Below are 17,680 nucleotides of genomic sequence, written 5' to 3' on the forward strand. Positions count from 1 at the left end.
TAAGCCAGGTTGCTTTTTATTAGATTCATTGGGATATTTTGTAAGTCTGAAGAGGACAGAAATATTTTTCTTTTCATTTTTATAATTCAGTTCAGTTCAGTTGCTCAGTCGTGTCCAACTTTTTGCGACCCCATGAATCGCAGCCAGGCCTCCCTGTCCATCACCATCTCCCGGAGTTCACTCAGACTCATGTCCATTGAGTCAGTGATGCCATCCAGCCATCTCATCCTCTGTCATCCCCTTCTCCTCCTGCCCCCAATCCCTCCCAGCATCAGAGTCTTTTCCAATGAGTCAACTCTTCCCATGAGATGGCTAAAATGGTAAATTAAAAAAACCTCAAACTATTCTGATATAAAAGAGTCTTCACTGAAATATGCTTTGCTTTCACCATTCATGAGTGGAGGAATTATTATATGTCATAGCACATCTGTGTACCATTCAAAAAAGAGCAGAAATTTTTTTTTTATCGTTAGTCCTTGATATATAAGTCAACTTGTGTTTCACTTAGATTGTAATAGTTTATACTCCTAGGATGTTGAAGTTTGAGCCTGGAGAGACTTAGGGACTTAGAGCATTTGACTGGATAAACCCATTAGTTATGATGTTTGTCCAAGCTAAATTTGAGGCCTCAGAATCCACAGGGTTAGCATGAAATCTTGTAGGAATAGTTTTCTCATGAAAACTTTGGCACTTCTAATCATTATCAATAATAGCTAGTAGGAAATTAGGAACTATGGGTTTCTAATTTGATTTCTTTCTTTATATAAAAGAGTACTATTTTGGTGTTTTTGAAGGAGATCAAGTTTGATGAAAAGGGGGGGATAAAATAAACTAAAAATGAAAGGAAATCCATCCATGTTTCTTTTGCTAAATATGTTTGGAAAATGTGAGAAAAGCCCAAAGAGGGTGATTCTTATTCCTTAAAGTCAGATGCCACGCTCTTGTATTCGAGTCCTAGAATATATCTAGTAAACTGGATGTACTCAGTGCTTGACATTTTTAGGGCATTTTTAATGCTTGTTTTTTTAGTTTCTGCTGTTGGTTTTGCCTCATTCAAATTAAAGGTTAATTTTAGTATAGGATAAGAAGAGCCTGCTAAAATAGCACCCCTACCTACCTTCTCTAATTAGAGGATTTAGAGTTGAATACAAAAGTGGCCAGGGAAAAATCAATTTCCTTGACTATGAAGTTTAAATTAGATCCAATATCTTAGAAATGAATGTCTTACAATAAACACCCTCCAGGGGTGGTTTCTGCTGTTCCTGAACAGTATTGTACAATTTAACGGGAAGGAAGGGGAAATAGAAGCCAGTATATTGTACAGAGCATATCACCCTGGCTGTGATTTTTAATGGAGTTAAGCAATATTATGAATAGAGTACCTTTTCTTTCCCCATACATTTTAAGAAATGTAATCCTGAATTATTAGCGTTTGACTTCTTAGGTACTGTTACACACATAATATGGGCTTTCCTCGTTGCTCAAAGGTACAGAATCCGCCTGCTAATGCAGGAGACGCAAGTTCAATCCCTGGGTCAGGAAGATCCCCTGGAGGAGGAAATGGCAACCCACTCCAGTATTCTTACCTGGGAAATCTCGTGGACAGAGGAGCCTGGTGGGCTACAGTCGATGGTGTTGCAAAAGAAATCAGACATGATTCAGAGACTGAAGAACAATGATACATATAGTAATATTGTCACACTTGACAAGAATGCCATTGCCAAGGGTTCTTACAAATTTATATATAATATATAAATTTGTGAAACTAATGATTAGACTAAGATAAATTATCTATTTATTTATGTTATTTTCCCATGGCTGCTATATCAAATAATGACAAACATAGTGTCTGAAACACATTTATTGTCTTGAGATCAGGTGGTCAGAAATCTGAAATGTGTCTCAGTGGCTAAAATCAAGGTGTTGGCAAGACTGTTCTTTCTGAAGGTTTTGGGGGAGACTGTTTCCCTGCCTTTTCCAGCTTCTAGAGGCTACCCACATTCCTTGGCTCTTGGCCCCTTCCCTCCATCTTCAAAGCCAGCAGTGATCAGTCCAGTCTTTCTCATGCTGCATCACTCTCTGACATAGATTCTCCTGTGCCCTCTTTCAGTGGGAATTACTGTGATTACTCTGGACCCACTGGAATAATCCTAGTTTCCCCAATCGCAAGGTCATCTGATTAGTACCCTTAATTTCTACCTGCAACTCAAATTCTCCCTAGCCATGTTACATTACATATTCACAGAGTCAAGGAATTAGGCATCTTTACTGGGGCATTATTCTACCTTCCACATTATCTGACCTAAATTTTTGTATAATTATCCTGGGTAATACCTTGGCAATGTTCTGAAGGAGGAGAGTGGAGAGACAGGAAGATGGGATGCAGGAACCATATGAGATAGTGGTTAAGGGTGGGAATAGCCATGGAGGTGATGAGAAGAGACAGGATCTTTGAAGGTAATTGGCTGACCTGTTAGGTGTAGGATGTGAGAGGAAGAGAAGAGTTGTTTGGATGGTCCAAAGTTTTTGGCCTAAGGCGGGGGGGGGGGAAATCGCCGTTAATGAAGATGGAGAAAACTACTGAAAGAGCAGTTTTAGGGCTTTGGTGCTCATGTGTGGAAGGCTGAGAATGGCTCCTCTCCTAAGTAAAGAAGCAACATTTCTCCGGTACTTGGTAGTGATTTCAGTCAGGCAGGTCTTTCTCCTAGAAGGGCCAGAGATGCGGGCCACCAAGAAATGGAAGATTGGATTCATTTGCTAGCCTCTGCTTCCCTCCTCCTGTTTATGGGGGTGGGGCCTGAGGTGAGGAGAGACACTGACTTTTTAATAGCCATTACCCTCTTTTGGAGCAATTTCTAGGATATTGGAGTTGTCGAAAACTTGGACTTGCTGAGTAAGGATTGGGAGGGTGATAAAGAAGAGAGAGCTCTTGTTTTGCCTTTGCAGTGACCGCTGGTCTTCAGTGATTCACAACCTACTGGACCAGAGCAGTTGTAACATCTTGATATTAAACCTGCTTCACAATAACCATCACTTGCCAGACCGTCCCGAATTGCCTGTGTCAAAACTTAACTCGCACAAACTAAAGAAATGGGTGTTTCTTCCAATATCGAGCCCCTGGAAACATTCTTTTTTCTGCAGCGATTCCAGATATTTCCAACCAAAATGAGCTGTGCATGGCAGTTTCATATTATTACTGGGCTTTTATTTCTTGTTTCTTGGAATTCAAGATTCCTGTCAAAGACCTCCTGACAGTAGATTATTGAGTTATTCCAGTGGTTTCTGCAGCCAAAGAAACTTTGTGGAACTTGAAATAACCCGAGTTAATGTATATTAGGAAAGTTTATGGTGTTGCAGGTGTTATGCTAAGCACTTTCATGGCTTATCCTATTTAATTCTTATAACAAACTGATGAAGTCATAAGGATTACTTTGGCTACATTTTGTGGTTGGAGTAATTAAAGCTAAGAAAGGATAAGTATTTACAACTAGGAAATAATGATGCTGGAGTTCCAAGCCAGACAATCTGATTATAAAAACTGAGTTTCTAACTGCTATACTATATGCTCCCCAAATTGATCCCTGCCATCTATTTGTGCTTGTATTATTGTATGCGATTGGTGTTAAATTGTCCCTAAAGTCTCATAGCTGGCTCTCTGCTCCTCTGTGTGGACTTCTCCAGAAAGCTAGACCAGTCCTCCAAGAGGGAAAGGAACTCCTGGTCAAAAGGGTCATCTTTGATCCTGCTGCTAGTGAGTCCTCAAGGCTCCTGGCACCCCGTCACAGTCAAGAATTCATTGAAGGCAAAAGGAGAAAGGGGCGGCAGAGGATGAGATGATTAGATAGCATGAACTTAAGCAAACTGTGCGAGAAAGTGGAGGACAGGGAAGCCTGGCGTGCTGCTGTCCATGGGGTCGCAAGGAGTCGGACACAACTGAGCGACTGAGCAACTATGCCATGTCCTTCACACCCACATTGCCAAGTAATTCCATTCTCCACTTTAGTTTCTCTTGAATACCTGCTTGCCGTAGTCATACTGCTCTTTCAAAAGACCATCTGTCCTAAGAACTGTGTAGCCAGTAAGTCCCATCACTGATCTCTCTTCATCTAGCAGCGTCAGAAAGCTGACTGCTCACCCTGAGATAATGTGACCACTGCTGAATCAATCCTGATTTTGTTTAGGAACAGGCTTCCTCAAATATGACTTGACTGTGAGCTTCATGAAGACACGGATTGTATCTGTTTTGTTCACTTGTATCCCTGGCATCAAGCAAAGTATTAGGTTGAGCTGGTCCTTCATTTTCATGGAAGCAGAAGTTGTGAATACAGAGAGCTGAATGTGCTAAGTAAATTTCTGTTGAATGATCAAACTGTGTACTACCGTGAATACATACCTACTGGGAAACTCAGCTGTCTGTGCTCCAGTAATGCTTGTAGGCCATTGTCAGTGCCACTAGTCACTGCAGAGGCCCTGACAATCAACTCAATGGTCCCATGCTCCCCTGCTGAATCAGATATGGCCATTCTGCACCCACTCCATGGCAAAGACTTAAGTTTAATGCACATCCCACAAAGCCCAGCCCTTGTCCTAGCCAGAGGCCGGTACTTAGGAAGTTTAAAGGCTGTAAGCTAATGGTAACCACAGTTAAGAAGTAGTGGAGAGAGAGAGGCTCCACATGCAGGAAATTTTAAGCACTAGCCTAGAGTGAAAAATTCTTTCTTTGGCCAATTTAGTGAAGCCATCACATTTCTGTCTTCCATCACTTTTTGTTTCTCTGAGGTCTTCAGTCCTATTCGTTAGCCTGAAACTGTAACCCCTTCCCTGCTAAGTTCTTGGAGTTTTCAGGTTACCTTGTGGAATTTATCTTGCTCTGCACTCATCATTGTTGTTATTTAGTCACTCAGTCATGTCCAGCTCTTTGTTACCTCTTGGATTATAGCCCACCAAGGTCCTCTGTCCATGGGATTTTCCAGGCAAGAATACTGGAATGATTTGCCATTTCCTTCTCCAGTGCATTTAGACAATACTGCCTCCCAAACAGTAAAAAGAATTCTATGTCTCTGTGCAGATTTTTATAACATGCCTTGAAATTTCATCCTTATCCAGCTCTCCTTTCTGTGGCATACAGGAAGAGGGTACAGTACTTCAAAGATATATTTTCTTTGATTCCCTTCCTTTATCTAAACACACACACACATGCACACACATACAACACACACACCTGCCTTGGTGCAGTTAGATTATTTCTGGCCTAATAAGAAAGGGATGCAAAAGCAACTTAAAAAAATAATAATAATCTCCCTGCAGTATGACACCTCCTTTAATTTGTTGATGAAGCTGTTACTAGAAACTGTTAGCAAATAACAGAATTCTTCATTCACTTCAAACAGAGACATATATATATATATATATATATATATATGACATACATATATCCAATGCTTAAAGGTTCCTGTTTCTTTTTTCTCTTCCCAGGCAAGAAAGCTCATCAGTGACTTTGCCATTATCTTGTCCATTCTCATCTTTTGTGTAATAGATGCTCTAGTAGGTGTGGACACTCCAAAACTAATTGTGCCAAGTGAGTTCAAGGTAGGTGAATTTCTGTCTTTTGGTCATTCCCTGATTTTGTTTCCTTTCCCTTATTCTATTTTGTCTTATCTCTGAGTTAGTTTTGTATAGTTACCCATTTCTTTATGTTATAAATGGTCTCTTGCTATACATTTTGTGATTTTTTTTCCCTGAAATTAAATGCCTGACTAGAACTAAATGCAAGGTTCACATTATACTGATTTTGATTGAAAATACATACATTATGAAATCTGTTTTATCTATTTAGAGTATTTAAAACATCCAGAACATTTTCGAACAACTTGTAACCTTGATGCATATATTTCTAGGATGTAATGCAACTATTATCATCCTGATTTTGTGAAGTTGAGATTGAAGCTTATAAAAATTAAATAAACTATCCAAGGTTACGTTACTAATTCAGTGCTGTTTTCCTGCTACCAAACAACTTGCTATAACACACATGTTTCTATATAATGTGAGTTTTAATTATTAGAAGTTATGAGAATTATTCATTTTATAAACCTGATGGTATGTGAAGACCTAATGGGTAAAATTTACATTTCAGTCATTCTTGAATATCCCTGTCTAAATTTTCCATTTTAAGTCTTTCACTTATTTTCTAGAATACCCCTAATCTTTCTCTTCATCCCTGATAACCATATATTTGCTAAGAGAAATTAAACTAACAGCAGTTTTAGCTTCATCACTACCTAATGAGAAAGGAATATCAGTGTTATAGCAAACAAAGTTTTTTTTTTGCATTTTCTCTGACATTAACAAAGATAAGTTCTCATTTATTCAGTTATTAAAGTCAGCATTTATTGAATGTTTGCTTTAAGTCAAGCCCTGTGCTGGGGATTTGAAATACATTGAAGAGCAAGACAAAGTTCCTTTCTTTCTAACCCCACAGCCTGGTAAATGTAGTAAAATGTGTATAGGTTCAGTGGTGGAGTTATGAGCAAAGTGAAACAGAAATATCTTAAGGAGAAGTGAGGATTTCTCAATAGTAAATGTGGAGAAAATAATTCATAGATAGAATTCTATTTTAGTTTATTTGTATGGTTTAAAATTTGGAAAAGAATAGGAAAATATGAAAATAAGAAATATTTAATATAACATTAAATATTTGTAGCTTTTAATGTATTAATTATGAAACCATTTCAATTTGGCAGTAGTAGACATAACTTCAGTGCAGTTGCTAAAACTTATTGACAAAATTCAAGGTGACTTTGTAGTTTCTTGCCTCCCTCATTAATGAATATTACATTTGGGTTTTTCTTACGGCTGTCCCTTAAATCACTTTCTTCCCTCCTGAGTCTTACTTTGATCATCCTGAACATGCAAAATGACATTTACTTCTTTTCCATCACCCTATATTCTTAGTTTTCCTTCATTTAAAACATTGCCTTAAAAATAACCTCCTTTAGGAAGTTTTTGGTGAATAATCTTTGTCTAACTTATCAGTAAAACTGTTTCTGTTTTTTAACATGTTGACTCTCCAAATAGAAAACTGTCTTCCCCACTTATTTTTCATCATGGGGTATGTATTAATATTGTTTCAAATAATGTCTTCTCTCTTCTTCAAGCCAACGAGTCCAAACCGAGGCTGGTTTGTTGCACCGTTTGGCGGAAACCCCTGGTGGGTGTACCTTGCAGCTGCCATACCTGCTTTGCTGGTCACCATCCTGATTTTCATGGACCAGCAAATCACAGCTGTGATTGTAAACAGGAAGGAACACAAACTCAAGGTAAATGTTCGTAACAACAGCTATCATTGCCTTCTCCTTTCTTTGTAAGTTCTACATAAAAATACCAATTACTTCAAAAGCAAGATAGTTTAATTGGCATGTTATTTAAGACTTGACAGCATCATAGATCACCCTGTGTGGACACATTTCCTCAGTGTACTACTTTTGGAAGACCTTATTTAATCCTGGAAAAGATTGTTTCAAATAATGTTTTCTTCACCACCGGAGAGGGCAACATTAACTGTTTACCACTAAGCAACTGTTATCCTTCTGATTTTAACTTGGTAACTGTCCTTAATGAAGGCAAAGACAAATCGTTTTTCTAAAAAACTGTTGAAATAAAAGTGTGGGTTTTCTTCAACCTTTGCCAGAGTCAATTGGTCAAAATAGTCACAGTGTCATCCTCCATTCAAGGAGGTGCGGATGGACTCTGCTGTTTGATGGAGGGATGGTAATGTTACGTTGAAGGACAATATGTGGCAAAGAAGATATTGTTGATTGCTTAGACTCTTGATGGATATAGTGTTCATACTTTATATCCATCGATATATTTTTGAGGGGGTGGTGGTAAGACTAATTCACGGAAGGCTAGGATCACTTCACACTGTGTTTTAGGCTTAAAGTTTTCCAAACTGTAAAGGTCATGGGAATTCCAGCCCCAAACTCAGTTGTAGTTTTATGGTTAGGAATATCTTTAGAGATTTTTTGTAATGGCATTATATCTAGTGGCAAGGCAAAAAGAAGTATGTATCTTCACTGTCTCTTTCTCTGGGGGGGGTGTGTTTTTATTTTTTTCCTAGTTGACCAAATGGCTACACTGTGTTTAGAGTATCCTAGTCTTATTTCAGGGGATGTCTCCCATCTATACCCTTCCCCTCATGTATCCCTAGAATTGGTGTTCAGTCCCTAGGATTCAGTCATTCTAACTCATGCCTGAGCTCCCCAAGGATTAGCCCAGTGTTACAGGGCAGGCTCAAGCTCTTGGGTTTACTGATGTGGTAGATTTATTCTATCTTCCTGCCATTATTTTTTGTTTCCAGTATTTCTGTTACTTTCTGACAGATAGACCATGATTTCTATGAGACATTTTCTGTATTTTGCTGAGCATTTTTAGATGTTCTATACTGGGAGGCATTTCGGTCTTTGTTTAGTTTCAAAGGCTAGAAATGGATGTTGACTAATATATTTTATTCCTAAAATATTTGGAAACATCTTCTTACTTTTGAGATCTAGTTGGTCAGATTTGGTATGTGTCCTTGAAGGTAAATGCCTATTCTTTTTGCCCATTAAGTTCCCTTACTAATAAAATGCAGAATTTTGAATTTAGCAAATTTAGGATAGATAAAATGTTGAAATTTTATTCTTCTATTCCCTGTAGAAAACATTGGAAAATCAAGGCATATTAGGATTTACCTCTTAAAATAGGAGCTGAATATATTTAAAAAATGTTTTCATCACCATTGGAATTGCTTATTTGAAATCTTTCCTTTGAATGACAATAGTTCTGGAATAAGTGCCAGTGTTTTGACACAAATCTAAAGATACCAGTGGAACCATGATCATGAATTGAAGGCTTCTCACTCTGGATATTGTTTGGTTCAGATTTTGTTTGGAAAGAGTCCGTGGAATGTGAAAATTGAAAATTCTGTCTAAAACGATAGAGAGATCTGACTGCTATGAAATTGATTCGAAAAAGAAACCTGAAACAGTGAGAGAGATGGAGGCATTGCGATGTGAAAAGCAGCATGTTCGGGGTGGTGTTTGCTTTGGCTGTGAGTCCAGTGGCCCTGGCTGGCTGATTGCTCTGTTTGGAATGGGACCCTCCTTTCCATTGTGCAGATCAGCTCTGTACTGATGAGGAACACCAAGGCCCTTGGCTTTTTGTGGCCATCATTTTGCTTAGTTATGTTCCACATTATTCCTGCAGAGCACTCAAAAGCAAACGAGGTTCAGCAAGGTCATAACTTCTTCAAGGTTTTTCCCTGAGTCATTGGCAGAAGCAGAAAGAGAGTTTGAGCTTCAGACCTCAAAGCAAGGGATGCTCCTCAGAAAGAAAGTGATTTTAGTGTAAAGATAGGACGTGGGAGGGAAAATCGTTTGGAATCAGTATCCAAAAATAGATTTTAGATCATTGTAGCAATAAATTTTCTCTGATATACTCTATGGTAAAACCTTTAATTTGACTGTGTTTTCTTGGATAACTACAAAAGGTGCCCTGTTTTAGCTTTTTCCTTTCTATTCCTTCTCTCATGCCTTAGATTCAGTCCTTTAATCTCATGTCTAGACTATTCTAATGGTTTGACCATGAGTTAATGACTGATCTCCTTTGCATCATTTCAAAATCTGGAACTTTTTAAAAAAAACTTTGTTCTTATATGTCAGTCTTATAGTTCTAAATGTTTATGCACTTTATTTCCTCTAAACCTTTCCCCATTGAAGAAGGTCCATTTGCCCTAGCTGAGGATTTAAGTGATACAATCTCACCTGAAATTTAAAATGATTCCGCATACTATAAAATGTACTGGTCAGATGAATTATTGGCATCAAATCTGCCAGTTTCTTCTGCTGATTATTCAAACTTTCCTCTCCACTCTTCAGTGATTACCACCTATCAAAATCATCTCCATCCTTATAAAAACTTGTCAGTGAAATCTTCACTCATAATGTAATTTCTATTATATTTATATAATCACATATACAATATATAATTTCTATTACACCTATTTTTGCTCTTATTATGTTTGTACTACTCTATGCATTGGTCATCCCTGGTTTCTCAGTGGTAAAGAATCTGCCTGCAATGCAGGAGACGCAAGTTTGATCCCTGGGTTGGGAAAATTCCCTGAAAGAATCAATGGCAGCCCATTCCAGTGTTCTTGTCTTGGAAATCCAATGGACAGAGAAGCCTGGCAGGCTATAGTCCATGGGGTCAGTCCATAGAGAGTCAGACACTACTGAAAAACTGAACACACACATTCATGCTGGACACTGGTCACATAATATCTTGCACAGTAGTTTTTTTAGTATAATTTCCTTTTCTTCTTTTCTGAGCCAAAACAGTTTGAAGGCAAGGACCATGTTTGAGTCCTTTTTCCAGCTCTCTTATGGCCCATCACACTGATTTCCATAAGGTAGATATACTAAACACATACTGAGGAATTTTGTTATCTGGGGCCGCATGGTCCTCAGAGTTGTTGAACTCAATGTGTAAGGTAGGTAATAACCGAGACCCTTCCAACCCATCTCTGGTTCTCATAGGGAATGTGAGAATTTTGATATTAGTCAAAGCCCTGTTTAGATGTCATCACTGCAGGAAGATCTTGTGGGTTCACACTAGACACACTTAAACACTCTGTACTCTTGGGTGTCTTTTTCAGACCTCTTTGAATCTCAGTTTAGAATACATTATAATTTATGTACAAATCTGTGTCCCCTCCCTTGGTGGGAAAAACAGTGTCATGGTTGTCAGTGTCCCCATAAACCACCTTGCTCTCTGAACCCAGGGGGGCTTTTAGCATGAACGTTTATTCTGTATCTGTTCATGTGTATGTACTGCCCCTGATCCCTTTGTTATCATCTCTCTACCAAATACACTGTTGGGCTTGTCATTTTCTCTCAGAGGTTTTTTTATTTTTGTGGATTTACTCCTGAATGACTGGTATTCTATGATGGCAAAGTACATATAGTATCCAAAGGAAGTGAAAGTTTCAATGCCTGTCCTTGCACTTAAAATATTCTCCAGTTTAAGAAAGCAGAACATCCTTTGGATTCATATCCATGAAGATAAAGACTTTTATAAACTTTAGAGGACAGACTTAACCTTTTGTGAGCTTACTGAGTCCTTGCTATGTATAGAACACTGGTGTCTCAGTCATGATCTCTACCCTGAAGGAGTTTCATGGATTTCCCCTCTTCACTACTCATATCCACCACTAGGTTGGAATTGACCTTGTACTTATATCTTGCACAAACAATAAGTTCTTTTTTTCCACCTCTGGCTTCAACTAATAATCTATAAACCTTTCAAGGGGAGGTGTTCTGTCTTATTGTTTGTATCTAACACAAGATCTAGCATCAGTTCAGTTCAGTCGCTCAGTCGTGTCTGACTCTTTGCGACCCCATGAATCGCAGCACGCCAGGCCTCCCTGTGCATCACCAACTCCCGGAGTTCCCTCAGACTCTCATGCATCGAGTCAGTGATGCCATCCAGCCATCTCATCCTTGGTCGTCCCCTTCTCCTCCTGCCCTCAATCCCTCCCAGCATCAGAGTCTTTTCCAATGAGTCAACTCTTCGCATGAGGTGGCCAGAGTACTGGAGTTTCAGCTTTAGCATCATTTCTTCCAAAGAAATCCCAGGGCTGATCTCCTTCAGAAAGGACTGGTTGGATCTCCTAAGATCTAGCATAGATGTCCAATGAATGTTTATTTAAAAAATAGTTTTCTAAGCAAAGATATGAGCAGATGCAAAGGCCCTGGGATGAGGAAGAGCTTGGTGTGTTGGGAAACAAATAATAAACTAGTGTGACTAGAGCCTCTGGGAATTAGTGATTCAAGATAAAGTCAGTGGGAGTGGGGCCAAATCACCATTGAACAAACAGTCTCAACTTCAGCATTATTGTCTTTCTGAATAATTCTTTGTTGGTTGTGACCATCTTGTGTATTGTAGGGTATTTAGCAGCATCTCTGGCCTCTCTTCACTAGATGCTAGTCACACTGTTTTTCCCAAGTTGTTGTGACCAAAAATATATCTCCAGGCATTACTACCTGTCTCCTGGTGGGCAAAATGGTTATGGTAAGAAACACATATAGAACACTGATATAAGAAACACTGATATAGGAGAATTTTACAGTGCTTACGTGTTAGATTCTAAGTGAACCAAGAAGCCATTAAGGGTTTAGGGCAGGGAAGAACCATGCAATGACTGAGATTTTAAAGAGATTACTCTATGAGGAGAGTGAACTGTCAGAGACAAGTATAAAGCAGAAGTTTCTGTGGCTACTGGAGCTTCCCTGAGGGTCGAGGGTTGCTGAGTGAATGTGAAGGAAGCCAGGAACATGAAGAAGGCAGTGGCACTAGGGATGAGGGGTAAGAAGATGTCACATGGCATTTTACAAAAATGCTTCCCGTTGCTCTTATAATTAAAACTTCCAAAGTCTTTAACAAAACATGCAAGTTCTTAACTTCTTTAGCCTTATTTTATACCTTTCCCATCTCCACCTAAGCACCGACTCAACTTAATTTTCTCAAAATGGCAGCCCATTTGCCTGTTGTTTTCCCCCTGATTCCCTATGTCTTGTCTTCTAGCCAGTTATGGCTCATGTTTTAGGGCTCAACTTAGATACCACCTCCCATGTAAACCGTCCCTGACTTTAAGCTGAGTTAAATAAAGGTGCTCCCCTTCTCATGGTATTGCAAGCTCACCCTTACTATAGACCTTTAGCACTGTGGTATGCCTGTTGATTTTTCCAACTCTTTTATTACTCTATTATAAACCATTTGAGGACAAGGACTGTGTATTAGCTGTAATTATATTTCTAGGATCTAGCAGAGTGGCTCTGAACAGATGAATTACCATGCATTCATTTATCCAACGAACATTTATCTAGTGTCCACTCTGTGGTGGGCTCTGTGTCACGTGCTGGAGTTTCAGTAGTAGAGAATAACTTTGCACATGGTCCCTGTCCTCATGGATCTTCTTGTCCCTGAGGGAGAGATGTGTAATTTCACTAATCAATCACATTGTAGCATTGCAGATAAGCATGAAAGACAGGGGAGGGTGCTTGAAGAGTTTGTAAGAGAGGGTTTGATCCAGTCCAGAGGTACTGGAAGTTCCAAGGTAGCAGCACTTACACTGAGATCTCACACGTCATCAGTAGGATTAGCTGAGTGAGCCTGGGTAGTAAGAGGAACACAGGAGGGCACAGGACTCCTTATGTAGGAACAGGCTTTACAGAGCCGGTAACCTGCTGAGGATGAATGACAAATAGACTGTGGCTGCAGTGAAAGGAGGAGGGTTGGGCTGGGAGAGAGAACAATGTGGAAACAAACCAGGTAGGGCCTTTGGGTCAAGTTGATGGTTCTCCCTTCCTTTTAAGAGCATCAGGTACTCTCAGCCTAGTTGAGGGAAAGAAGACTTTGATGTCAAGAGGCAGGGTAATTGTGTGTCTATAATTACTTTGTCCCAGAACTTTTATTTGTTCTGGTGATCTTGCAGTTACCTTTGTATTCTACTTTCTACAGTCTTCATTCCACCGTCTTTGGTATTATGTGGCCCCTTTTTACTAGTCTCCAGGATATCTAGTTCAGACTTGTTTTACTTGAAATAGTTGAAGAAACCATGGAGGGGCTTCCCTGGTGGTTCAGTGGTTGAGAATCCACCTGTTGAGACATGGGTGTGATCCCTGATCCCGGGAAGATGCCATATGCCGAGGGGCAGCTAAGCCCATGTGCCACAGCCACTGAGCCCACACTCTAGAGCCCGGGCCACTCAAGAAGATAAGCCACTGCAATGAGAAGCCCATGTACTGCGACTCGAGAGTTAGCCTCTGCATGTTGCAACTAGAGAAAGCCCATGCAAAGCAATGAAGACCTAGCACAGCCCAAAATAAATAATTTTCTTTCTTTAAAAAAAAAGGTTACAAAGCTGGCTTGATTTAAAAGAAGAGAGAGAGAAAGCGTGGGAGTAGTCACCTCCATGACTTTCTCTGCAACAACTATTCTTGTGACCCATTGATCTGGTCAGTGTGCACATCCTTAGGTTATTACAGTTTCCATGGTGACAAGATATGGGGATTCTGCCCATCAATTACCATGTTGGTACTTCTAATATAGTCTTGAGTGATTTCGTCTAAATAAAACTTGTAGCTATGTGATATTTCCAGATGTTGTCCGCCTTCCCCTTACCCCCACAGAAGGTTCACATTTCTGCCAATCAGCAAGTAAGTTTTAATTTTTTGTATTGCTAACTGAGAGTTTATATTTGCCACTCAAAAGAATGTACACATTCTACTTGTCATTTCACTTTTTAATAAACATCAGTTGAGCATTGACTATACGTCCTGTGCTCTGCTTAGGTATTCAGGATGCCGTCCAGGTCCTCATGTTACTTATGGTCAAATATCAAAGACAAATAAACACACCTACAATTTCAAAACAGCATGATGAATGCCGTGATAGAGGAAAGCATAATTTAACAGGGAACCATCAAGGAAGAGACCTAACCTAACCAAACTCACCTATCTCCCCTGGGATGAGAAAGGAAAACAATCAGGAAAAAAAAATTCCTGAAGGCTGATTTAAGTCTTATTCAAGAATGAGTAGGACTGAGCCAAGGGAAAAATATAGGCTTTTCTAGGGAGGCATGTTATGTGGGCAAAGACGCCAAAGGCATCAGTAAGACATATTTGAGGAATTGGTTGAAAGTGGCTGTAAGGTCCAAGTAGGACAGAGGTCAGAGATGAGGCTGCTGATGTGAATAGAAGCCAGACTGTGAATGGCCAACACACCCGCAGGCAGGAGTCTGCAGATCCTCTATGTTCCACCTCAATATAAAGCCAGAATGCACCCAGCTTTTACTCTGTTCACTGGTGCCACCCTGATTCTAACCGTGACAGTCGCTTGCACGGGTCATGGCAGCAGCCTCTTCACGCTTCCTGTTCTCTCCCGTCTGCTCCTAACACAGCAGCCATGGCGTTTAGAATGTAAGCAAGTCATGTCGTCATTCTTTGCTTTAAAACCCTACCGTGGCTTCCCGCAGTATTCAGCCTCCAAATCCAATTTTTGTTCTCCTTCGTGCTTTCCACTGTTTTAGATATTGTATAGATTACCTGTTTATGTTGTTTACCGGTGTCTCCTTCAGTAGAATGGAAACTCCACTAGAGCAGGAATTTTTGTCTGGTTTATTTGCAAATATGTCACCAACACCTAAGCCTGTGTCTGTTCATAAGTTGGCGGTCAGAGTTTGTTGACAGAGGGAATGACTGAGAACCTCAGATGTAGCATATATTCACCTCATTAGTCACTACCTTGCCCTCCTCTCCCCTACGTTAAACTAGTCCCAGTTCAAACCCTTATGCTTTGTACTGCAATGAACTGGCTTTATGAATATATATTACCCTGTTTATCTCTCAAGGAGGCTCTCATTCTTAGCTAAACGTGGACAAAGTAAAAATAAGCTTTTCCTTCTTGTGTCAGTTACCCTTCCCTGTGATGAGTTCTCTGAGAACATGATTAGACCCATGTGTGCAAGCCAGGGGTAAAATCTTGGCATTTCGGCGAGAAGAGAGTAGTGTTTGGAATAATGTAACAGGATCTGAACGATAGCAGTCACCGGGTTCCTAGGGTAAAGCCCACTCTCATTTTTTACAGTCAGCCTCTCCATCCCCTCAGGTTGCTCACACACTGGCTTTTGCCGCTGCCGCTCCCATGCTGTGAAAATGGACTGCTCTGTTTGCTCAGGCTCCTTAGGGGGGTTAGGCATTTGATTTCTTCACAAACAGAGCAGAGAAATATAATCATAGAATAACATCGTGGACACATTTAACAGTATTTATTTAGTGAGTAAAAGAGCTAGACCTTTTGTTACATCGTCTGCTCTTCCAGTCAGTAAATGTTATTGTGACTCTCTGGCAGTGTTTGAATTCAGCCTATTCTTATTAAGGGGGTATAATTACCTTAAGTGTAATGTTTCATAGGTTGTTAAACCATTATTTTCTTGTACTATGAAAGGCGAGAGATGGTCTTTTATGTACTTTTTGTCCTTATTTTTTAATTGAAGTATAGTTGATTTACAATGTTGTGTCAGCTTCAGGTGTCCAGCAGTGATTCAGTTTTTCATATTATATATTTTTAGATATATATATATATATATATACACACATACAAATCTTTTGCTTTTTAAGATTCAGTATCGGTTGTGCTATACAGTCAGCCACTGTTGGTTATCTACTTTATATATATTACTGTGTTTATGTTAATCCCAAACTCCTAATTCCCAACTCCCATTTTTCCTTTGGTAACCATAAATTTGTCTTCTATGTCTGTGAGTCTATTTTTGTCATGTAAATAAGTTGTTCTATCATTTTTTTTAGATTCCACATAAAGTGCCAAGGTTGCTTTTCTTAAGGTTGCTTTCGGATCTCTAGTCTACGTGTGCTGAGTACTCTCTAAGTGAAGAGCATACTGCTAAACCGTCAAGCAAAGAGTGCATTGTATCTGTTTTTAAGGAGCTTATAGTGCTTATGTTAAAAACAATCAGTATCACTATTGCTACTATCATCATTTTTTGAGCTCCTACTCTATAACCATCACTACCATTTATGCTCCCACAAGAAAGTTTGTCTCAGTTACTTTATTAGAGGATCTCAGTAACTCTTCAAGGTAGTTGTACATTTCTATTGTTCCAATTATGTGATTGGATGCAGAGAGGATAATTAACACTAAACAAGCAAGCTGTGACTTTAGCTCAAGGAGGTATATCATGTGACAGCTTTGCATTTAATTATTGAGGGATAGCATGAGGAAGATGAAGCCTCATTCAAGGAGCTCACCTTTCGGTAGAGACGTATTCCAAGCAGAGTGCATTGGTTTCTTTTGGTAATCTTAACTCCCATCTGGAAATATGATTAGATAGAAGTATGTGTGCTTTCTCCACATGGCTGTGTTACCTCTTGCTGCAGAAAGGAGCTGGATATCACCTGGATCTCTTTTGGGTGGCCATCCTCATGGTGGTGTGCTCCTTCATGGCCCTTCCGTGGTATGTGGCTGCTACTGTCATCTCCATCGCTCACATCGACAGTTTGAAGATGGAGACAGAGACTTCTGCACCTGGAGAACAGCCCAAGTTCCTAGGAGTGAGGTATGTTAAATCAGGGGGAAAAAATGGCTCTATAGACCATGCCACTCCACACATCTATGTATCAGTCAGAAGGAGATGGGCCAATGTGGAGGAGAAAGGACTGGTGACGAATGATTTATTCTGGGCTTGCTATTCTAGAAAGGACTAAATTTTCACTCGGGAGAGTCTTCAACAGTTTCTTGAGTTCACTTCTCAAGTTACATACATTTCCTTTGATTAGCAAAAGGCTAAATGGTACAGAGTGAAAACTCAAACAGGTCATTCAGTTTCTTCAACATGCAGGTAATTTTGGAGCTGTGGTGTGTAGTATATCACAATCATAACTAAAGGCTAAAGCCTTTCATTTTTCAGCTCTGGTGAGACTTTCTAAAACTCTTGAGTCTGCTTATGATTTTCAAGATTCTATGAAAGGAAAGGAATTCTTATTTTCCACTTAATTTTCTGTCTCATAAGCACTGAGAAACCTTGACCTCCAGCTGTTCAACCTGGGTAGCCATGAAGGGC

General features: G+C 39.6%; 1 protein-coding gene across 6 annotated transcripts in view; it reads left to right on the forward strand.

Annotated features, from left to right (window-relative positions):
- The window catches only part of SLC4A4 (solute carrier family 4 member 4), a 370,094-nt gene that overhangs the window by 326,295 nt on the left and 26,119 nt on the right, over positions 1-17,680 (forward strand). For all 6 annotated transcript variants that reach the window (XM_069594319.1, XM_069594322.1, XM_069594321.1 and 3 more), the window contains exons 17-19: positions 5,476-5,589; positions 7,158-7,319; positions 16,998-17,176. In XM_069594319.1, coding sequence (XP_069450420.1) covers positions 5,476-5,589; positions 7,158-7,319; positions 16,998-17,176 — 455 coding nt within the window. The remainder of the gene's footprint in view (positions 1-5,475; positions 5,590-7,157; positions 7,320-16,997; positions 17,177-17,680) is intronic.

This window comes from Ovis canadensis, chromosome 6 (assembly GCF_042477335.2).
Source record: "Ovis canadensis isolate MfBH-ARS-UI-01 breed Bighorn chromosome 6, ARS-UI_OviCan_v2, whole genome shotgun sequence".
Classification (NCBI taxonomy): Eukaryota; Metazoa; Chordata; class Mammalia; order Artiodactyla; family Bovidae; genus Ovis; species Ovis canadensis.